General features: G+C 41.6%; 1 protein-coding gene across 1 annotated transcript in view; it reads right to left on the bottom strand.

The window, feature by feature from the left end:
* The window catches only part of DOCK4 (dedicator of cytokinesis 4), a 798,954-nt gene that overhangs the window by 535,697 nt on the left and 237,928 nt on the right, over nucleotides 1-25,329 (bottom strand). The window contains 2 exon segments of the mRNA XM_030215964.1: nucleotides 11,252-11,340; nucleotides 17,419-17,551. Coding sequence (XP_030071824.1) covers nucleotides 11,252-11,340; nucleotides 17,419-17,551 — 222 coding nt within the window.

The following is a 25,329-nucleotide window of genomic DNA, read 5'->3' as shown; positions in this document are numbered from 1 at the left end:
ATAACATGCTGGGGAATATTCTTTATTGATAATTTATGATACTGTGTTGTCTGCACATAGTGTAGTGCCTCTGCCACTAAAACTAGATGTAAAAAATGTACGGGCGGTTAGCTTGACGGAGTTTAAAAAGGGGTTAGATAGATTCCTAAAGGACAAGTCCATAGACCGCTATTAAATGGACTGGAAAAATTCCTCATTTTTAGGTATAACTTGTCTGGAATGTTTTTACGTTTGGGGAGCGTGCCAGGTGCCCTTGACCTGGATTGGCCACTGTCGGTGACAGGATGCTGGGCTAGATGGACCTTTGGTCTTTCCCAGTATGGCACTACTTATGTACTTATGTACTTATATTTGACAATGTATTTAACATGTGAGAGGAAAATGACTGTGTTTGTGAGATGTCTTAATAATCTTGTCAACCAAACTTGCTAGCACACACACCAAGAGAAATGTATCAGTACACTCTCTTCTGAGTTCTCTTCCCCCGTATTCTCACCACACCTAAATCTCTACCCTCTTGTTATTGTTTTATCGCCCTATCAATTCCCCATTGTTACATTACATTGTTCTACTCCCCATACTGTATTTCGACGTCGACTTTGTCTTCCCATAACTCTTCACTATGTAACCTATAATCGTAATGCAACCAATTGTACTTCCACCATTCACAATATATTGTAAGCCACACTGAGCCCGCAAAAAGGTGGGAAAATGTGGGATACAAATGCAATAAATAAATAAATACTATTTTTTTCAACAGAAGGCAAATATAGTCACAAATACTAATAGCTTATGTCCTTAGGTGTATCTGTTCAAAATTACATTGGGTTCTACAGAGGCAGGTAGTTTGTGTTTATATTGAAATTCACTAATCTTGGAACATTTAAGACAAAGGCCTCAGATACTAAAATGTGAAGCTATTAGTGCCAGTTAAATAGCTTTCAATACATTTATTTCCCATCACTAATGTTCTCAAGTTTATATACTTCTAGGATTAATGGAAAAAAAATTGTAAGCTATGCATAGCCATTAAAGTATATGCACATGGGAACAATAAGGGGCCCTTTTCCAAAACAGTGGTAAAAAGTGGCCTTAGCACACCCTAATGTGGGTCTTTACCACGAGCTAAGGCCATTTTTCCACTGTGGTAAAATGGCCAAATTTTTTTTTTTTTTTTTTGCATTAATGGCCACATCTTAACACATAAGCCCTTATTGTCACCCATTATGTAGGTGGTATGGGCTCACAAGCTAAGAACTGATAATTGGTTAGTGTGTGGCAATAAAGCTGTGCTGATTAATGCAGAACACACCCACTCTCTGCCCCTAGACATGCCCCTGCACCAAAACATAAATTTTATTTTTGAGCGCATTGGGATGCCAATTTTTGCTGTGGTAAGCAGGTGTTAGTAGCTTACTACAGAAATGCCCACTCTGTGCAAAAATTTTAAAAACTATTTTTGCATTTGGTTAGCATGCACTGATTTCAAACTTACCACAGGGTGCCTGAGTGCATCCTGCAGTAAGCCACTTTAAGATGTGGTAAGTGCATGCTAGCGCTTACTGTATTGCCGTGAAACGTCTACTCCATTGCTTTGTGATTGTGTCATTGGTTATACCTTTAGCTCTTTGGGTTCTAATAGAGTTTTTCATTGTTTTGCCTTCTAAAGGTTCCTTTTACTAAGCTACAGTAAGCGCTAGCATGCACTTACCACAGCTTAGTAAAAGGAACCTTTAGAAGGCAAAACAATGAAAAACTCTATTAGAACCCAAAGAGCTAAAGGTATAACCAATGACATAATCACAAAGCAGTGGAGTAGACGTTTCACGGCAATGCAAGTTATCAGAAGACTAGTGACAATTTTCTTCACACAACTAGACATAAGCAAAATGAAAAAAAAAAATCTACCTCACAGCTAGAAGCATCATTAGTGCAGAAGGAATTGGACAAAGATTTCAAAATTGCAACAATGTCAAAGATGTCCTGTATGTTCCTGATTTAGGCGAGGGACTCATCTCTTAACTGCATGGTACCAAGGGGAATCACTGTCTGATTCCAGGGTGAAGAATTGCAATTCAAAAAAAGGAAACATCCTAGTTAGTGACTTTCAGATGAGCAACAGTATTATTTCAGCACAGTAAAGGAGCAGGTGGGACTAACTGCTAACAGGCAGCACAAAAAATGCATTTGCCTGTGGCATTTACATTTGATCTATAGCTACACAGGAGGTATGGAGAAACTAGGAAAGTAGAAGCTGACAAAGATTTACCCCCCTGTTTACAAAGCCGCACAGCACTGCTGACACAGCCCATTCAAATATAACTGTACCCCACCGCCAGCTGCTAGTGCGCTTTGTAAACAGAGGCCTTAATCAGTGTCTCCAGCAATTATGAGATGTGGCTGTTGAATCAAAGTTAAGACACAGGCCAACACTTTTTATACTGAGTCAGAACGAGCCATGAAAGCATTTGACTTCATACACAGTGATGATGGCTCCCATATCTTCTGGCTTGCTAGATATATAACTTAGATAGACATCTTAGGGCCCTGTTTAATTAAGGTGCGCTAACCGTTTTTAGCGCATGCTAAAAATTAGTGGCATGCTGTGTAGATACCCATAGGAATATTATGGGCATTTACATGGTTAGTGCGTGCTAAAAACGCTAGTGTGCCTCTAGCGTGGCTTAGTAAACAGCGCTCTTAATGTCTAGCAAAACCTATGCCCCCAATATTCAAAATAATTTAAAGAGCCAGGCTCCTGGCCTTTTAAAATCACCTGTCCAGGGCTAACCAGGCACTTTTAGCAGCTCTTAACTGGATAGCTGAAAATATCCAGTTAGCACACAAGCTAAAACCGGCTATTTTGGGGGCATTCTGGAGGTGAAGTCAGCACCTAGCTGCTTAAGTGCTGATTTTCAGCACTTAAACAGCTAGGATAACCGCGTGTTATCCTAGCCTTTATGTGGTTCTTCATAGCTGGGTTGTGATGAACATTGCACTTAACTAGTTATGTTTTCACTGGCTCTGTATATCTGAAATTCAATGTCAGAGGTCCAGACATGGTCTGGCACTGAATTTCTGGGTATAATGCTGGCAGCAGTCCGGCAAAACAATGATTATAACCAGCTGAATATCAGGCCCTATCTGTTTAAAATGTAGAATTGGAAATATGACAGCTGCAAGTTTAGTGAGACAACAGCAATATTCAGCCTTTATCTAGTCAAGGTTATCAAGATAAGTCAACCACACTTTGTGGCACTGAGTTATCTAGAAATGTTTATATATCCAGTTAAAGATTAGGGCTGGTGCTAGAGTCCTGTGGCACCTCCCGGCACCTCCCCTGGTCCAAGCATCTCCTTTCTCCTCTCCTCCTCCCAACCCCCCTCCCCCCATCTAGCATTCTCCTTCTCTCCACCCTCCCTTTTCTCAGGGGCAGCGGAACACTTTTTTGTTTTGGGGGGGACCCGAGCTCCACCCTGATTTATATTCATGTAAATCATATGCCCCCTAATACTATAACAGGGGTGCTTAAAGCCTAAGCGTGCATAAGTGCTGTAGGTTAAATGCCAAAATGCTGCTTGTAGGAACAGTTACGCCTGCCATAGACCCGTGCTCACATTTAAGCACTTGAATCCAACTTACTCTATTATTCTATAATGCATCTTATAGAACCGGTGCTTAGCAAATGACATTGGTACACCAAATTGTGTTCCCAGTTATAGAATTGCTCCCAAAGAATATAATTCCTTCACAGGGAAAATTCCAAATCAACCAATAAAATTCCAGCAAACAGTACAGAACAGAAGTAGAATCAGAATAAAATTTTCTTCAAACTCTGGTGTCGAATCAGTGAGAGCAACAGAAATTCTCTCCACTACACTAAGAAGTAACGCAAAAAAACCTTGCAAACAGACAATCAATCTGCACTAATTGTACCTATGAAAAGTCAGCACTTAAAATATTCTAGAACATAAGTATACCTCCAGTTGGAATAAGAGAACTATGATATACAGAATCTAGATGTTACAAGAATACTTTTCTGCAGCTGCAAAACGGAAAGCAAAAATCGTTCCTAGTTAAGAAAAAAAAGACTACAGATTAAAACAATACTTAGACAAAATAATAAAACTGAAAACCCAAGAAGCCAGACTATAAGAAGCAGAACATTGAAAAAAAGAGAGATAGAAAGAGATTTCCTCCTGTTCAGAACAAAATAAAAATGAAAATTTTCCATACCTTTGTTGTCTGAGCATTTTGTTTTTCCCTGTAGGTGGTCCTATCTCCTAAGTTATTTTCCAAGATGAATTTCCATTTATGCTTTTCACTGTCCTCCTTCTTCCCCTCCTTCCTTATATCCAACTCTCACTCTGATCCTTCTGTTTCAGTTTTTTCCTCCATTTCTCTCATCTGCTTTTTATTTTCTATCTACCTTTATCTAGATTTCATTCATCCTTCTCCACTTCCTCCTTCTCCTCCTCTCCCCTCGACCGCAATCCTCAGTCTGTTTCGCCTACTTATTAGTTTTTCCACTCTTACCTCATTAGTCCCCTATTTCCAGTTTTCTCCCATTTCACCCTTTGTATTAATTGCCTCCCCTACTTATCTGGCTCTGCTTCTCATCCCCCCTTACCAATCCCAGTTACTTCCCTGTCATTCATTCCCTCTCCAGCTTCAGCCCCTTTGTGTCTTACTCCCATATTCAGCCTCCCATTTCCCTTCCTTATGTCAACCCTTTTTCACTTTTTTTTGTTACATTTGTACCCCGCGCTTTCCCACTCATAGCAGGTTCAATGCGGCTTACATATTATATACAGGTACTTATTTGTATCTGGGGCAATGGAGGGTTAAGTGACTTGCCCAGAGTCACAAGGAGCTGCCTGTGCCTGCAGTGGGAATCGAACCCAGTTCCCCAGGACCAAAGTCCACCACGCTAACCACTAGGCTACTCCTCCACTCAAAGATCTGTTTCCTTCCTTTGTCCATCTTCATAGCCCTCCCTCTTTTTTTCTTTCCCCATCATCCTTGGTCCCTAAATCTTCTCCCATACCTTCTTCTTAACTTCTCCAGCATATGTCTACCTGCTTCCTTCTCCAATATTCATTTTCTTTCCTCCACCTTAACCTCAGTACTCATTCATCTGTCCTTACATCGCTCCTTCTCCCCTACATAGTATCTGTCCTTCTCCCAGCTCCTGCATCAGCCATTTCCCATCTGCCCGTTGCCTGACTCCTGTCTCCCCTCTCAGGCTTAGCATTAGATCTGTTCTCTCATCTCATCTCCTGTTTCAACCTCCACCTTCAGCTGCTGCCTCTGTTACCTGTATAAAGCCCTTTTTCCCACCTGCCTCTTGTTTCAGCATCCAACTCCAGCCCCCTTCTTCCACATTTCCCCTGCATCAGCCTGCAGCTTCAGCCTGTCTCTCACCTGTTCCCTGCATTAGCCTCCAAGCTCCAGCCCCCCTTTTCCCACCTAACCCTACATCAGTCCCCAAGCTCAAGCCCCCTTCTCTCACATGCTCTTTTTTTGTTTACCCCAGCCCCTTTCTCCTACCTGCCCAGTTTTTCTGAAATGCATCAGCCCATTTCTAAGCCACACCTGCCTCCTTTTCAGCCTTCCTGTCATGAAATGCCTAGCCACCAACCTGGGGTTACCTTGCGGCCACGTGAAGGGTCTACCCCCAGCACAGATCAGGTCCACCTACACCTACCACTTGTGCTGTACACTAGCACCCTCCTCTCACCAACTGTGTAATAGCTGCCTCTGGGCAAGTCTCCCGCTCTCAAATTATCCCAAGTAATTTCTAGGTTACTGCGCCCACACTCCCAGTGGTTCCACAGTTCCCAGAAAGCACTCAGACCCAAAACATAAACTACCAGGATTCTTTATCAGTCCAGACAAGCAGGGTGAACAAACAATTATGCATAGTCTCATAAAAATATTGAACAGTGGACAGAAAAAGTGCAATCAGCAAACAGTAACAAGCAACTGAAAAATGGATCAATTGAAAAACTAACTAAACATATGAATATTGTCTAAACAGTATTTAGGAAGATCAGGATATATAGCTGCTCACTAGTTATCAAATATAACCGTTTCTTGTAGGGCTTCATTGAAGAGTTTTCTCTTTCTCTTCTCCGGGGCTGAAACTGAACTCAAAACCAGTAACTGCTAGTTAGCTTCAAACTCCAGGCCAATCAGAACACAACATTTCAAAAATATACTGCATCTTGCTTCCACTGTTTGTGTTAAACTAAAGAAAAGAGCATTCATTTCTCTGTAACAGCTTTACAGCAAAGAAACACCACCTGCTGGCAAAATAGGAAAAATACACTTCACGACATAATTAATGAAGAAAAATATCCAATACATTTTATAGGCTTAAAACACACTGTTTCTTCACACCTCCCCCCTTTAGAGAGAGACCCCAGACTGTGGCCTCTACAGACCACTGATCTGGTCTTGATAGTCCAGTGTCAGGGTGGTTCTGGCTCTTCCTTTCAGGAGAGGCCATCAGCTTTGCCGTGTTCATTGCCCTTCTGGTGCTTATAACAGACATTTTTACCACACTCAGTACATGTTAACAGTTTTAATCCTGTATGCTTCATTTTGTGAATAGTAAGGAGTATCTTCTGACAGAAGCTTTTACCACAGGTTTTACTCCTGTGTGTATTCTCTGGTGCTTTATTAGCTGTAATTTATGAATAAAGCTTTTTCTACATTCAGTGCATGTAAACAGTTTCTTCCCTGAAGGAATTCTATTTTGTTTTGACAATAATTTCTGGCAACTGAAACTTTTCTTACACTCCGTACTTGAAACTGGTCTCTCTCCTGGGTGAAATTTTGCATTTCTTGTGGAGCTTTCTTCCCGGTTGAAGCTACTGTCATAACCAGGACATGAAGATATTCTATTATCAGTGTTTGTATGATATTCTGTAATGTTTGCTTTATTGATATAGCTTTTCCCATATTCTATACTTGTACATATTCCTTTTTTAAATTTTTTTTATTGTAAACCACTTTGCTGTTCCCTCAAAAGGCAGTATATTAAAACTAATAAACCATATAGTAAAGCTATGTGCTTGCTTTTCCCAATGTAAAATCCATAAGAGAAATAAAGTGATTCATTTTTTTGTTTATATACCTTTGCAAAACAAGTCAAACTAAGACTCTGGTGCGTGTCTTCCAACCAGTCTCTAAATAACTTATAGCCACTGACAGATCCCTTTAGTTCACAGGCTCCAGCTGCACCAATTAGAATTCTGCCAGTAATATTACTCACAGATGTCCACAGCCATTTGTAACTTTATAGCAATCTGCTCTATACATAAATGGACTGTATTGTGTAGACGATGTTCTCATTCAAACAGTTATTTTGCAGTGTAATAATCTTTTCTTCCAAAATGAGTCTTTGTTTTAAGCAATTGGAACTAAGATATAACACTCATAAATATATGCAGCATAATAACCACTTAGACAAAATGAGCATATTGCAATCTGAAAGGAACAAAAGAAAACAAAAACAAGAACAGCAGCACTGGAAAATTATTTGATATATAGACGTACAATAAAGAGTGTGCTGAACTAACATAAACACAGTGGTTATTTGATTATAGCTGTTCTAGAAACAAGCCTTCAAGGTATCAACTGGAAAAAGAGACAAAAACTATCACATTGATTAGCTGGTTAGAGAGGGTTAAACAGAGCCACCGCAGTGTTTGACATGCTTAAAAAGAAGATCACTTGGTACAGAGAGGTATGTAACATAACTGCTACTGTAGCAGCAACGAATACATATATTTATTTATTTAAATTGTACAATATGCTGGCCACCAATGCGTATGAGAAATGCCAGCTGTCATTGGAGGCAAATGAAACAGCTGGAGTCACCGATGAGGAAACAACACCACTTTGACCTAGAAGAATACCGCTGACATGGCCATGATATGCAAAATACTGCTGCATTTGAAAAGTAGACCAGTGTCACAGACGTGAAAAATAAGCTGTAACTGAAGCCAAAATAAAATACTAATAAAACAAAACAAAACTGGTGCTGCAGATGAGAAAATTTCAGCTAATGTTACATCTGTGTCCAGCAGGCTGCCACTGGAGCCAAAGTTAGAATACTGCTTCTGTAACTGAGGACCACAAGCTCCAATGCGGAAAGGCAATTTAAGCAACTATAATAGTTGAGAGAAGCAGACCACAGGTGCAGCTGCAACTTACCCACTGATGTAGCAGCCATAAAGTGCTGACTGCTAAAGAAGCTGTGACAAGGCCTCTGTTGAAGGTGCTGAGACATCAAGAGAACAACTGCATCTGTGACAGGTCCCCTACAGACGCAGCCATGACATGCAAGGTGACATGTAGCTATGACATGCAAGGTGGCAGGAGTCGTAAAATGAAATCTGCGAGATGTAGGATGTTAAATGCCATAGAAATTAGCAGGCCATTTAACACCGAGAATACACCAAGAATACAGGTGCTATATGGGGACCACCAAAGCCGCCACTACTGCAGATGAAATATGCAAGCTGCCTTGAAACTAGTTTAGAAACTGGGAAAGGATGGTGGTTGTGGCAGAATTGACAATGAGGTGGCTGAGGCAGCCTGAACAGAGAGGCAGCCAAGGTAGACTGGACCCGCTGCAGCTGGATAGGAATGGCACTTCCGAGGATTGGGCAGGAATGCAGTTATCGCAGTGATACCGGAAAAGCCGTTGCCTCCAGCAAACAGGGAGGCTGCTGCCATAGCTGGGATATGAAGTCTGCTGCCACAAGAAATTCAAAGGCTGCTACCACAGCTTGGGCAAGAAGGTCTCTACTACAGCTCCACTGGAAGGCTGCTACTGACCGCAGAAAGGAAGGACGCTGCAACCCGTAGCCAGGGAGGTTGCTACCGTAGTTATACCGGAAGGGCTGCTACCTCCGGAAAAATAGGCAGGCTGCTTCCATAGGAGATCTGGAAACTGCTGTGGCAGTCAGACAGAAAAAACTGCTACTAAAGGTGAACACGAATGCTGTAGCCTTGACAGGATGGCTGCTGCTGCCACTAGAAACTAAGGTAACCAAAGTGGTTAAGAAAGGAAAGTAAATGCTGTTGGCATTCGAGAGAAAAGCATTCACTATAGCAGTGAAAGGTAGACTGAGGTTGCAGCAAGAAACAAAGACCGCTGCTGTAAGTACTATACAGTTGGAGAGGGGAGCTATGGCAGTGGACATATGAGAGCTGCTATTGCCTCAGAATACTACTAGTTGTTGCTGCGGGTATGACAAGAGGAAGTAAGCTGCTACTGCAGCTATGATAAGGAAGTGCAACAAAAAATGCAGGAGCTGGCTGAGAAGCATCAAGTAGAAGACCCGCTTGGAGACAGAGAATATACTGAACATTCTATGGCTGCAAAATACCCTTAAGGGGTGAATCACCTGGATCTATTTTACATATCTCTCTTTCCTCTGGTTGATGGACACAACCCATTTGTCTGTGCAGGTTTGGACCTTAAGGATGAAAATACAGACTAAAGAGAAAGCATTGAAAAGTGCTGGGTAGGATGTTGAAATGGAGTGCTAATAGCAGCACAGTTCAATGAACTGATAACTGTGAAGAGAGAGAAAAAAAAACAGGATGACCTCAAGATAGTTAAGTTCATTCACATCTGTACTGAACCATGCAACCATTGTCTCTATTCAGGCCTAGGGAGATGGTGTTAAGCTTTTTTATGAGTTCCAATTTAGCCAGTTAATGCTGGAGTGTCCCTTTGAAGTTTCTCTGCATGAGTATGGCAAACGTATGGGCAGATGATCCAAAGCCCATCGCTATTCCAAACAGTGCTCTAAAAATAGCACTGGAACAGCACAGGGCTTTACCACCCCTATGATCACAGATAATACCATGCAAATTTAAGCAAGCTATTCACTCTGATCATAGGGTAAAAGTATGAGAGGATGGTGCCTGAGATGCGCTTGGGCACAATCCTCCCGCACTTATTTGACAGGTCTAGGCTGTCAAAAGCCCAGACCTATCAAACACAGGGGCTGGAGGTCCATGGGACCACCAGACCCCCAAGTGCTCTGAGTCAAGCGACATGAGGGGCTGGAGGTCCAGCAGACCTCCAGTCCAGCCGACCCAAGTTCGGGGAGACTGGATATCAGATGGGTCTTCAGTCCCCATAAACCCCCCCCCCCCGGCATCTCCTCCCATGAATGGAGCCCTGGTGGCCTAGTAGGCCGCGAGTCAATCCCCTCCCCACCCCACCCCAGTGGTCTTAGCAGCCCTTCCCCACCCCCTTCCCTTAGGTGGAGGAGGGAGGTGGCCTCTCCCCTCTTCCATCGGCCCTGCCTAGAAAAACTCCCTTTTACGGTATGAAGCCCCACCCAGCAAATCCCAGGATGCACTGGGCAGGGCCGGGCGTCGCCATTCTCAAGGCGGCGCCAATGGAAGAGGAGGAAGGCCACCTCCCTCCTCTACTGAAGGTAGGGGGTGGGAAAGGGCCACTAAGATCACCAGGGGTGGGGTGGGGAGGGGATCGACTCATGGCCCACTGGGCTACCAGGGCTCCATTCAGGGGAGGGAATGCCAGGGGGGGGTTAAGAGGACTGGAGACCCACCTGTGTCAGGGGGAGGTCGGGAGACTGGAGGTCCGCTGGATCTCCAGCCCCTGTGTCGCTGGGGGGGGGGGGGGTGTCGAGTTGGGGTTTTTGCTCCTGCGGGGGGGGGGGGGGAGTGCAGGCTGATGCATTGGGGGGGGAATAGGGGGCCTGCTAGCATGCAAATGCATGCTGGACAGGGCTCACCATTCCTCCCCAATGGTCTGCAAACCCTAATGCCAGCTCCGAGCTGGAGTAGAGTTTGCCGCGGCCAGCATGTTTGTCGTGCTGATTGCTGATCATTGGGGAGGAATAGGTTTAGCATGCATTTGAATGCTACTTGCGCTAAGAGCCCTGTTTTGCATGCATTTGCATGCTAGTTGCGTTCAGACCCTGCGAGCGCGTTGTTTCACACACTCGGGGGCTCTGAACATGGAGCAGTAGCAAACACAGGTGCTAGCAGCCTCTAGTACCTGCATTTGCTTCTGATCATTGGCCCATTAAGGTCAGATGTGTTTGTCCTGGAAGGTTGATATGTTCTCCTACTGATCAATTTGCAACCTATTACAATAGTAGGTGCCCAACAGGTGATCCCCAGCTATGTGAAATATAAAAATCAGGACAACATAAAAATATGAATGAGAAACATATTAAGCATCTAAACTTACCAGTATTAGAACCTGTCAAGTTGTATCGAACATTCAATTTTTTAATAATATTTTCATGAATTTGATACCATTCACTTTCTGTGTTACACCTGGAAACAGAAATATTCTGATGAGTCTTAATGAGGACTTGTATTCATCACATGCTATCAAGAAAGTCGTTTATTTGCTGTTCTGATGATTTTATGAAGAACAGATAAAACAGGAAATTAAAACAGAATAAAAGATTCAAGTCAACATAATACTGAGGGGGTCATGATAATCATATAGGATACCACTATTAAATAAAACAGGATAAGGGAGTACCACCATCAGTGGTCATAAAACAAAGAGGTATCACAGCAGCAGGCATAAAAGGAAAGGGGACAGCATGGACCTAAATTGTGGTCTGGGTCACAATCAGAGACATGGAATGGGGATATAACTACAACAGATCATGACCCTCAGACTTGAGCACTTACTGCAGCAATCATGTCCTTAAACAGAAGTCTATTTGGCTTTGATCCTATACAACTTTCCCTAATACTAGTATGGAGAAGATCTGTTCAGTTTAAAGGAAGCAAATCTATCCTGAGCCAGCTTAATTCATTTTATGGCACTGATGATGTAGGTGAACAAAAACATTTTTTTTATCAGACTTTAAAAAGTTACTGTATGCATTCACATTTAACTAGATTACCCCTCCACCTTTGGCCGCTGCAGAGGCCAAGTACAGGAGCGGGGCCGACTCTGCGGCTCAAAATCCGGATCGATGTCCACAGCGGCCTCTGCTATCTACGCACTTGGCTTATCTGCGCCCTCCCACTGTCCCGGTACAGGCCTTGCTCGGTCCCTCCGTCTCGGTCACATTTTCTCTCGTCCCTCCCTCCCAGTTCCAGGTTTGTCATCCCTCCCTTCCTCCTTCCCTCTCTTCCAGTTCCAGGCCCCTCGACGGTTTTGTCATTGAAGCTCCGCCTCCGCCCCTGTGCCCTGCCTGTTTCGCCCCTCCTCCTCTGATGTCAGCCTGAGCTACGGAGCCTAGCAGACCAAGGAGCCACGGTCTTAGTCAGCAAGACGAATAGAATGTTGGAGGTGAGAATTATTATATAGGATTAATAATATTATTTATATTAAATTACTAAGGGGTCCTTTTACTAAAGCTTTAGTAAATGGGCCCCTTAGTAATTCACATGCAAAGGACTGCTGCAGCATCATAAGAAGAGTATTATTTAACATGTTTGGAGGAATACAAATTTCAGGGTGATGATGTGGAGGAAACAAAAGAAATCTTGGTGAACATAGAAGATGTACTAAGCAAAATCGACAAATTAAAGAGTGACAGATCACCTGGACCAGATGGTACACACCCCATGGTACTGAAAGAACTCAAACATGAAACTGCTTATCTGCTGTTAGTAATCTGTAATTGGTCGTCAAAATTGTCCATAGTACCTGAAGATTGGAGGGTGGACAATGAAATGCTGATTTTTAAAAAGGGTTTCAGGGAAGATCTTGGAAAATACAGACCAGTAAGCCTGATGTCAGTGCTGGGCAAGATAGTGGAAACTATTATAAAGAATAAAATTTAAGAACATGTACACAAACATGATTTAATGGGACAGAGTCATTATGGGTTCAGCCAAGGGAAGTCTTGCCTCATTTTGCTTTGTTTCTTTGAAGGCATGAATAAACATTTGGATAATGGTGAGCCAGTTGATGTGTATCTAGATTTTCAGAAAGCTTTTGACATGAGAGACTCCTGAGAAAATTAAAAAAGTCATGGGATAGGAGGCAATGCCCTTCTGTGAATTAGGAATTGGTTACTGGACAGAAAACAGAGGGTAGGGTTACATGGCCATTTGGTGAATAGTGGAGTGCCACAGGGATCTGTACTGGGACTGGTGCTATTTAACATATTTATAAATGATCTGGAAAATGGTACAATGAGTGAGGTGATTAAATTTGCAGATGACACAAAATTATTCAAAGTTGTCAAAAAACATGTGGATTGTGAAAAATTGCAGGAAGACCTTAGGAAACTGGAAGACTGGGCAGTCAAATGGCATGTGAAATTTAATGTGGACAAATGCAAAGTGATGCACATTGGGAAAAATAATCTGAATCATAGTTACCAGAAGATAGGGTCTACCTTAGGAGTCAGCACTCAAGAAAAAGATCAAGGTTTCATTGTAGAAAATACGCTAAAATCTTCTGCCCAGTGTGCAGTGGCAGCCAAAAAAAGCAAACAGGATGCTAGGACTTATTAGGAATGGGATGCAAAATAAGACTAAAATTATTCTAATGTCTCTGTATTGCTTTATGGTGCGACCTCACCTTGAGTACTCCGTTCAATTCTGGTCACCGTATCTCAAAAAAGAAATTGCGGAATTAGAAAAGGTTCAAAGAAGAGTGACCAAAATGATAAAGGGGACGGAACTCCTCTCATATAATGAAAGACTAAAGAGGTTATGGCTCGTCAGCTTAAAAAAAGAGACAGTTAACGGGAGATATGACTGAGGTCTACAAAATCCTGGGTGGTGTAGAACAAGTAGAAGTAAATCGATTTTTTACTTGTTCCAAAAGTACAAAGACTAGGGGACACTCAAGGAAGTTACATGGAAATACTTTTAAAACAAATAGGAGGAAATATTTTTTCACTCAATGAATAGTTAAGGTCTGAAACTCTTTGCCGGAGGATGTGGTAATAGCAGTTAGCATATCTGGGTTTAAAAAAGGTTTGGACAAGTTCCTGCAGAAAAAGTCCATAGTCTGCTATTGAGACTGACATGGGGAAACAACTGCTTGCCCTGGGATTTGTAGCATGGAATGTTGCTACAATTTAGGTTTCTGCCAGGTACTTGTGACCTGACTTGGCCACTGCTGGAAACAAGATACTGGGCTAGATGGACCATTGGTCTGACCCAGTATATGGCTAGTCTTATGTTCTTACATTATGTTCTTAATGCAAAGTGGGAAAGAAAGTAATAATTCATATCCTCATTTTTTTTTTTTTACCTTTTCCTTTGAACGTTCATCAGGGAAGGTTACTCCATTGATTCAGTTCACTAAAATTTGCTAGGAGAACACTGAGTCAGAATTTAGAGCAAATATATGAAGATTTCCTAGAGTTAATGTTACAAACTCATTTCCACAATCTCAATAAAAGAGATGCCTTAAAACCACATGTAAGTATAAAACTCCCAAGTTAAAATGGATTTAATACTCTTATCCATCACATTTAATTAATTTAAATTACTCTAGTACTGTAGAGTCTGCTGTGCCTTTGGATCTCATGAGATTTTGTAAACCTGAAAATCAATATTTTAAATGAGAGATATGCAAAAAACAGAACTATAGGAAATGTGGTTAGATAGTACCAAAGCAGTATCCCAGTGCTGCATTAGTAAGCACTATGCTGCTTACCATATTTTAAATGAAATCTTAATTCACCAAGTAACACAAACCCTCTGTAAACCTAATGTATATTCACTTCTATTTCCAGTACCCATGATGTATTGTAAGCCACATTGAGCCTGCAAAGAGGTGGGATAATGTGGGATACAAATGCAATAAAAATAAATAAATAAATAAATTCAAGGTTTTGTTCACACATGGCCTGATATTCAAAAGGACTTATCTGTATAGCTGTGACCTATACAGATAACTCTCCAGTATTATATGGCTAATGCTGCTATGAATTTCCTCTGACCATGCCAGTGCTATAGATATAGAGGGAAATTAAATAAATGACACTCAAAGTTAGGCGCCGGATAGAATCAGCACTAAGCACTGTTCTATAAAGGGCACTCCAGGATGAGTGTCCTTTACAGAATAGCGATTAGCACCAATTCCCACACACGAGGACTTATGCCTGTTGAAACCTGGTGTAAATCCTGGCACTCAACTGATGGCAGTTGGGCGTGTAAATGACCCTATTCTTTAACAATGCGCTTAAATTTTGGGAATGCCCTGACCTGTCCATGCCTTTTGAGTTGTGCGTGAGACAATTTAAGTATGCAGTTACAGAATGGTGCACAGACACATCCATGCACAAATCCTAATTAGTGCCAATTAATGTCAGTAATTGATTGTTAATGGCTTATTACCTAATCAGTTTGCATGTGACTCTGGGATCTGTGCCCAAATTTGGGTGACCCCTATAGAATCCAGGGGTAGAGTGAAGGAGGAGCAAGGTCATTTCACCTAACTAAATGGATAACATTGATATTCAGCCCCTATGTAAGCAATTCTACATCTGGGCGTCTCCATTTAGGTACGCTGAGGCCATGCGGTAAGAGCCATTATAAAATACTAGTGAAACTTGGTATTGGTAAGTCTAATAGTTAACAATCTGCAGTTAATCCAAGCATGGAGCTGGTGTAAGTGCAGGTGCCTAAATGCAGCAGGGACGTGTAGAGGTGTACCAAGGGCAAGGCGGTAGGTGCGGTCCGTCTCAGATGCAGGCAGTAAGGGGGTGCATAAAGCAGTAGCAGAGCCATTATGAACTTCCTGTTCTGAGGCAGGGGATCGGCAGAACCGACAGCCGCACATACGTAGACTGTGGCTCTGCAGCTGCTCGATGCATCCCCTTTACTGCTTGGGGGGGAATGTGCCTGGAAGAGGGGGTGCTCCAACCCAGGTGGCAACCAAGCTAGGTATGCCACTGGGGCATGCATAACTTAACGTTTTCTGTAAGTTTTATTCACATAAGTGGGAGCCCTGCCCATGCTCCTCCCATGTGTATGCTCCCTTTGAAAATATGTAAGTTAAGCAAGTTATGTGTATACATATATGCGTAACTGCTAGTATTCTAGGTATTTATTTACACAAGGGGTGTAAATGCGGGTACCTAGATTATAGAATTGCCCTTTATATGTATAGTTAAGCAGTTTAAAACAGGACAGAAAAATTGCTGCTCTAAAATAACCTGCTTAGCCATGCATATGAAAGGCAATTCTATAAAAAGTTGCTTTTATTTGCACACCAACCGTGCACCTAAATGTACAGAATACTGACATTTAAGAACTTAATTGTACACTGCCTTGGGTGAATCTCTTCATAAAGGTGGTTAATAAGTCCTAATAAATAAATAAAAATAAAACGTAAACTTACCTGCAAAATGTCATTTGAGCACCAAAGTGGTATTCTACAAATAGGCACTCAAATTGCATATCACATATTTTCTAAGTAGGGCGTTCACATAGGTGGAGCATGGACACACAGGTCGGATCATACATACAGGCAGGTACCTTATAGAATACAGTAAGTTGTCTGCATGTCTATTACATTTAGGCACCCCCATTTATACCAGGTTTATGGCAGGTACAAGTGTCCATATGAAATAGGTTCTCACCCAGTGTTAAACATGACCTCTAATGGAGGCTCCCTATTGTAGAATTGCCGCCATGGGTTGTAATATTTTCACAGCAAGAAGGCACTCATTTTTCACTTATTTTATAATGATAGAGATGCTTATTTGCCTTTATAAAATACTAGCACAAATCTGGTAGTAAATGTTCCTTGATTCCTAGAATAGACATTGCTCCTACTTTTGAGCAAGCCTAAATGTCAAAATGTACTTGATGTGTGTATATATGTGTTTTATTAAATATGAGTGTAAGTCTCAGTTCTGCCCAAACTCCACCACCAAGCACACTTACAATACAAGTACATACTGGCTTGTACCACACATACTTTTTGGGATGACCTAATTTTATAAGAGCTCCTGTACATACATAAATCTGTTTTTTATGCACAAAAATGATCATAAAAATTACCCTCATAGCAGTTGAATATCATTGGTATATGAATACCAGCTACCGTGAGGACTGTATTCAGCGCCTATCCAGATAACACTAAATATACATGGATTGTTTAAAAATTCTATGATGGGCATTTTAAAAGCTCACGGAGGCATTTAAAAATTGACTCAACAGTGAACAGCAAGAAGCCCAACTCATTCTTTAAAAGAGCAGTTATGTTAACGATGGTATTATGGCTACATTTAAAGATATAGCTGTCCATTATGAGATCAAATTTTGAAAATCATCCCTGGCCTACCAAAACATAAGTTCAGCTTTAAAAGTGTACTCAATCATATCATGTGTATTTTCTGTCAATTTGGATGAAAGTACTTTGGATGAAAATACTCTATCAAGGAATATAATAATAGCAACAAAATGAACTCTTACATATACACTTTCAAGATCAGATCGTCTTTTGATTCTCCTGTAAGGAGATCAGCAATACTGAGGACTGCACAGCCGAAAGGGCGTCGATACTGCACATTAGATGCATTCTTCTTTTCTCCAGCTCCCATTCGACCTGTCAAATAAACCACAGAACTGAAACACTTCCTCATTTGAGCAAGAAAGAGGCAAGTGGAACAGAAACAAACAAAAGAAAGAGACGGACTACAAAGGGAAAGAGTATGAAAGAGTATTCCTAAGGAACAAGCACACATTTATTAAAAAATATAGAAAACTGAATTATTATGTCAATTATCATTGATAATTCTTTGTCCTTTCATGCTCATATTTCAAAGGTGGTTTCTTTCTTGCTTTTTCACTCTCAGACAGATACGCTCTATATGCTCTTCTTGGAACCTTTTTTGTTGCGTGTTTCTTTTGCATGCCTTAGCTTTATCTAAATTGGATTATTACAACTCAATACTTGCTGGGCTTTCTAATACCCAATACATAGACTTCAACTGGTTCAGAACACTGCTGTTAAACTTATCACAACAAGAAGAAATATGATCATGCTACCTCATTTCTTATGGATGAAGATTGGCTTCCAGTTTCATATAGGATTCATTACAAACTTCTTGTCCTTGGCCATCAGATTCAATCATCTGGCTGTCCAACTTTTTCTGTCTTCCCTTCTACCCCCATATTCAACTAGTAGGTTCAACTAGTAAGATTCTTTGCTCATCTAATCAACACTGTCCCTTCTTTCGGCAGGTGCATCTGATACCACAGAACTTCATGTTCAGTGATTAGTTCCTATCCTGTGAATATGCTTCCTCTTTACCTGTGGCTTGAAACTTCCTTTGCTAAATTCAAATCACAATTAAAGCATAATATTTCTTTCTGGCTTTCCCAAATGAATCCTGGAAATAATTCTTGGCCCCCTCTTCATGTTTTTTTTGGACCAATGTCTCTGGTTGCATGTGATCCCTTCCTTCTGTATTTTCCTTTCCTACCTTTCCTGATATTTAAATTGTACTTTCCTGTCCCCTGTTTTCTTGTGTGTATGCTGCTTTATTGTCAGCTTGGATTTATTGCTTATTGTTTTTATGTTTTGTCAATTCTTTCACTTTTGCAATTTGAGAAGTGCCAGAATTCATATTTTTTCTCCTCTAACTGGATGTCAAAAGACGTAGGTTTGGGTTAACCGAACAAACGATTTAAGAGTCAAACTAAGATCATGTTGCAAAGGATTTAGAGATAGGAGATACCCCAATTAGACGTATTAGAGATGGACTGGAAGATCACACCAACATGACAGAAATCATTTAAGCTCAAAACCTAAGGAAAATCATAAAAGAGTAGTATATACCTTACAGTATGATATCTATTCCATGCTATCAAAATATTAAGAAAACATTGGAATGTGGTACATGCAATAATCAGAGTTTGCTGATAAAGAATTTGTTAGTGGCTATCAAAAGATACAAAACTCTTAAAGAAATGTTGGCATCATCAGCATTACCTATGCAATATCAAAATAAAAGAAATATCATTTTGGGACATTATCTATGACACAATTGTTCTGTTTCCTCGGTTAATTTCAAAACTGTCTTTTGAACATTTGATTACAGGAGAAAAATATGAATTATGACACTTCTCAAATGACAAACGTGGAAAGAGTTGTTTATGTAGTGATCTGCCCCTGTAAACTCTGATATGTTGGAAAGACCTCGAGAGCCCTGAATAAAAGAATTATAGAGCACAGAAGTGATATTAAAAGGAAGCTGTGGGTGATCAGACGTGCTTCTGCTCCCGATACCCCTCACTTGCAACCTTCTTTTTACTTATCTGAAGAGACAAACAGCGTGATAAGCTCCTTCCTTAGAGAGTGTACAATTGGCTGAACCAGTTTGTGATGACAGGTGACCTGGTGGCAGCTTCTAAATCGAACCACAAAGGACAGAAGGCCCCACAGTGGCGCGGACAAGATGGCACAGCCTCATAGTCTGCTGCCAACTGTGTATTGATGTGCAGTTGGACCAGCTAATTTAACAGCTTCCCGTGCCAGGCAGCCCCAATTAACAGCTCTCCACTCAGCTTCAACAATATGAAGAACAAATGACAGATTTGGCTACCTGTGCAGGCAAACTCAAACACAGGGTGTCTGCACTGGAACTCGACTTGGCACTGGAACCGCGCCATGCAGCTGTAGCAACTGAAGGCGCAGCTAATGAGCAGTGCATCAATTGGATGATTTAGAGAATCGATCTAGGAGGAATATATATGATTCGTTGGACTTCCTGATCTGTTTCAGATTAGTTGCTGGCACACAGCTTGGAACAGTGGCTGGGAGCTCATTTGCCTATAGCAGCAATGCAGGGCCCGTTTATGCGGGAACACGTCCACCGTCTGGGCCATAAGAGGGAAGGAACGACGCAGCTTCAATGGTCATAGCCCGGCACTCAATTATGCACATAAAGTGGAGTTTTGAACCAGTACCCGCCAACACAAGAAGAATTTAAAATATGACAGGGATACAGTGCTCCTGTTCCAGCATTACTCTTCAGCGTTGATGGAGCAGTGTCTCCATTTTAATCCAATCTGCAACAAGCTTCACGAGTGCAGTGTGAGGTTTTTACTTCTCTACCCTGCTGTGTTAAAGGGATATTGGCATGGCACATGGAAAGTGTTTGATTCTCTCTTGGAGACCTAAGACTTTGTCAACACACTGGGAGATACAGAATCATGACTGGTCTCTGCTGGATTACTTTTTCCATCTTGAGACTCTTGGGTTCTGCACCCTTTACATATCAATTGATGTGACCTGTAGTTACTGTTTTTTTAAGTTTCTCCGGGTTGTCTATTGTATTCCTGATGGATGAGAGCTGTTTCTGGGTGTTTCTAACTATTATATTTTTCTGCAGGTGGGGGGTATCTTGCATCGAGTGGTCTCTCCAGCACCTCAGTTCACTGGTGTGAAGGAGAATGTATGGTTGGTCTCACTTGGGTAGGCTGCCTTATGCTGATCAACCTTTAATGTGGCGGGGGATATGAATCTGGTGCTTGACCCCAGATAGGATTGCTCCATTTTTTTGACCAGGGTGGATGAAAAGAGTGCTAAAGTGCTTCAGAATTTCTGTAAAGCTCTGTGCTTACTTGACCCTTGGAGAGTGGTGCATCCTGAGGAGTGAGATTTTATTCACACCTCCAGGGCTCACCATTTTCTTTCTTGGCATTCATTATATTTTTATCTGGGACACTTTGTTCTTGTAGGTGTCAGTATCTGTAATAGGGCCAGAAGAAATTTCATATCATGCAATGATATGGGTAGAACTTGAGCCTGCACATTTTTATGTGGCTAGCACAGGGATGCATTTTCTGTTGTATTTATTTCAGTCACCAGAGATTAAACATTTTTGGCAGGTGAGTGGGAGGCCTATGTTACTCATAATCAGCAGCATCAGGGAGATCCTAGTCTACTTTGGCCAGGCGCTAAGGCAGTACCTGCGAAGGGATGTGATTGCCTATGTCAGTGCTAGAAATAAGTAGTTAATCCAAGGAATAGAGCAAAAGTTGCAATCTTTAGAGCTCGTCCCTTGCCAGCTATTTATGAGACCATTATTGCTAACAGGGTCTCCCTTAACAGTTTGCTCAAGGAGAGAACCTCTAACGATGCTTGCTTTACAAGAAATATAAGTTTTTTTTTTAGGTATGGCAAAATAAAACGGTTTTTTTTAACACTCCGGCACAGGTAGCAAAGTCCTGGGGGAAGAGCAGATATGTTCCTGCCCTCCAGACTCAAGCAGTCCGGTAACCACAAAACCGGATTAAATAGTCGCAATTTTTCAAGAACATATTCAGCAGCTTCTGCTGCCACTAATACCCCTTGTCTAGGAGACTCAGCTATTGCGGAATACTTGGCACATCCAGAACTTCCTAAACTTTTCTGAGGACGTAGTAGAAAGAGCTCAATAGCTCAATCACCTGCCAAGGAAGTATAGTTAGCTATCCGGGGCATTGAAATGTAATTCTGCTCCTGGCCCAGAAGGGATTTCTGGGGAGTTTTAATAAATGCTGTATATAGGTGCCCTCTTCACTCATAAGGGCTATTGTAGTGGTGTACATTTGGGGGTAGTGGTGTTTTGGAGGCTCAGCAGACAAGATAAGGGAGCAATGGTGAAATGTGTAACCTGAAGCATTTATATGAAGTCCACAGCAGTGCCCCACAGGGTGCCGATTGCTCTCCTAGGATGTCTGGGGGACCAGTCTGCTCAAAATTCTGGCCCCTCCTACATCCCAATGGCTTGATTTTTCTGTTTTTCACTTGTACGGTTTTTGTATTTTGTTTCAAAAATGGCCTGAAGAGATAAACTCACAGAGCACAAAACCTTGTTACAGATTGGTATTTAAAAAAAAAAAAAAAAAAAAGATAGCCATTTTGCTTTTTTTCGAAAGTGGTGACATTTGCTATTGGATTTGGGATGTTTTGCTCAAAACAAGTCCGACTTGGATGACATATCAAAATGCCCCTCTATGTAACTTTGTAAGTCTAAATGCTTTGAAAATAACGCCTCTTTGTCACCTAATGGTCTTAACATGGAGTTAGATTTTTCTGTATTTTTATGACTCAATTGTAATAAAAGGGACATATGCACTTTCAGATAAAAGATGGACATGCATACATTTGCATAACATAAATCTAATGGTCAGTCATTGTTCAATATTTATGTTGTATGGTATTAGTATGACTAAGACTGTTTTGCATTTTGATTTTATTTAGGTTCTATATTTACAGTTTTATTAATTTGTGCGGTTAAGATGCATTAATATTTATAAATTAATTACCTTATTCCCCCCCCCCCCCCCCCCGTTTACTAAGCCACACAGCAATTGCCAACACAGCCCATTCAAAGTGAAGAGCTGTGTCCGGCATTAGCGCACAGCAGCCACTAGTGCGGATTAGTACACAGGGGGGTTATGTTTCATTTGCATGACCATCTTTAATAGTGATTTTAATTGGATAAATTATTTATTAAGGGCCTCTTTTACAAAACTGCTCTAGTTTATTCTGTTCAGCAATGCCGAACGAAGCCCATTCAAAGTGAAGGGGCTTTGTCGGCATTGCCGCACCAGGAATCACTAGCATGGTTTGGTAAAACAGGCCCTAAGTGTTTTTTTGAGAACAGGCTAAAATCTTCATGGATTGATCCATTGTTATAATTAGCATTTCAAAAACAGCATTTTTTTTGAGCTAGAATCCATCTTTATCGACATCTTATAGCATATTTAAGTTTTAGAAAGTTTTAGGGCTTTTTTGAAGCTATTTAGGTGCTTTAATGTGATGCACATTTGACCTCAAGCTTACAACCTATAAACATGATTGTTCATCAGTGTGGCTGTTTTCCTGCTAATCAAGGAGAAGGAGTTAGTGGGGTTCCTCAGGGTCTGTGCTAGGACCGCTGTTTTTTAATATATTTATAAATGATTTAGAGATGGGAGTAACTAGCGAGGTAATTAAATTTGCTGATGACACAAAGTTATTCAAAGTCGTTAACTCGCGACAGGATTGTGAAAAATTACAGAAGGACCTTACGAGACTGGGTGGCTAGATGGCAGATGACGTTTAATGTAAGCAAGTGCAAGGTGATGCATGTGGGAAAAAAGAACCCGAATTATAGCTATGTCATGCAAGGTTCCACGTTAGGAGTTACGGACCAAGAAAGGGATCTGGGTGTCATCGTCGTCGATAATACACTGAAACCTTCTGCTCAGTGTGCTGCTGCAGCTCGGAAAGCGAATAGAATGTTGGGTATTATTAGGAAAGGTATGGAAAACAGGTGCGAGGATGTTATAATGCCGTTGTATCGCTCCATGGTGTGACCGCACCTTGAGTATTGTGTTCAATTCTGGTCGCCGCATCTCAAGAAAGATGTAGTAGAATTGGAAAAGGTGCAGCGAAGGGAGACTAAAATGATAGCGGGGATGGGACGACTTCCCTATGAAGAAAGACTAAGGAGGCTAGGGCTTTTCAGCTTGGAGAAGAGATGGTTGAGGGGAGACATGATAGAGGTATATAAAATAATGAGTGGAGTGGAGCAGGTGGATGTGAAGCGTCTGTTCACGCTTTTCAAAAATACTAGGACTAGGGGGCATGCGATCAAACTACAGTGTAGTAAATTTAAAACAAATCGGGAAGAAAATTTTTCTTCACCCAACGCGTAATTACACTCTGAATTCGTTGCCCGGAGAACGTGGTGAAGGCGGTTAATCTTAGCAGAGTTTTAAAAAGGGGTTAGACGGTTTCCTAAAGACAAGTCCATAAAACCGCTACTAAATGGACTTGGGAAAAAATCCACAATTCCGGAATAACATGTTATAGAATGTTTGTACATTTGGGAAGCTTGCCAGGTGCCCTTGGCCTGGATTGGCACGCTGTCGTGGATAGGATGCTGGGCTACGATGGACCCTTGGTCTTTATCCCAGTGTGGCATTACTTATGTTACTTGTACAGAGATTTTGCAGCTGACTGTGAGTAACTGAATCTTTATATTGGTCTTGTTTTAATACTTTTGCTGTTTTTAGGCTTTGCAGAAAAACTGCTGCTGTTTGTGAGTAGCTACATTTTAATCAATTTGTCTGTTCTTACAAGCCACACTGGTTTTCAAATCAAATCTTGCTTAAAGAATTTTTGTTGTTTTAAGCTTTGAATATACAGTATTACTTACTAATAGGGGAAAGTGCCTTGAGAAACCTTAATAGGTATGTGTCCCTTTCAATTATCTTATTGTAAATGCTTTTTTAAAATACATATTCATGTTCTAAGCCTTTAAGGCTACTAACCACTAGGCTACTCCTCCAATGGAGTGGAGGAGTAGCCTAGTGGTTAGTGCAGCGGACCTTGATCCCAGGGAACTGGATTCAATTCCCACTGCAGCTCCTTGTGACTGTGGGCAAGTCACTTAACCCTCCATTGCCCCAGGTACAAAATAAGTACCTGTATATATGTAAACCACTTTGAATATAGTTGCAAAAATACCACAGAAAGGCGGTATATCAAGTCCTATGTCCCTTTCCCCCCTGTAAGATGATTTTCATTCAATATTTTATGCATGTACTAACTCATCTTGTTTCACCATTTGGCTTATTATTTATTAAGATTGGTTCAATTAGTTGCATGCATTTAAGTAACTACATGTGCATGATTTCAATTTATTTATTTGGATGTGAGATAAAGAGGGCATAAATCGAAAGGGGCGCCCAAGTTTTCCTGAGGACGTCCTCGCTGGATGTCCTGGCGAAGGTCGGGGAAACCCGTATTATCGAAACAAGATGGGCGTCCATCTTTCGTTTCGATAATACGGTCGGGGACACCCAAATCTTAATACTTAGGTCGTCCCTAGAGATGCTCGTCCTTAGGCTTGGTCGTTTCTGATTTTCGGCAATGATGGAAACTAAGGATGCCCATCTCAGAAACGACCAAATGCAAGCCCTTTGGTTGTGGGAGGAGCCAGCATTCGTAGTGCACTGGTCCCCCTGACATGCCAGGACACCAACCTGGCACCCTAGGGGGCACTGCAGTGGACTTCACAAATTCCTCCCAGGTGCATAGCTCCCCTACCTTGTGTGTTGAGCCCCCCAAAACCCACTCCCCACAACTGTAAAACACTATCATAGCCCTTATGGGTGACGGGGGGCACCTAGATGTGGGTACAGTGGGTTTCTGGTGGGTTTTGAAGGGCTCACATTTACCACCACAAGTGTAGCAGGTAGGGGGGATGGGCCTGGATCCGCCTGCCTGAAGTGCACTGCACCAGGGACCTGTATACCGCTGTCCTGGAGCTGGGTATGACATTTGAGGCTGGCAAAAAATATTTTTAAAAGTTTTTTTTTTTTTTGAGGATGGGAGAGAGT

This window comes from Microcaecilia unicolor, chromosome 10 (genome assembly GCF_901765095.1).
Source record: "Microcaecilia unicolor chromosome 10, aMicUni1.1, whole genome shotgun sequence".
Classification (NCBI taxonomy): Eukaryota; Metazoa; Chordata; class Amphibia; order Gymnophiona; family Siphonopidae; genus Microcaecilia; species Microcaecilia unicolor.
This window is presented reverse-complemented; position numbering and strand designations above follow the sequence as displayed.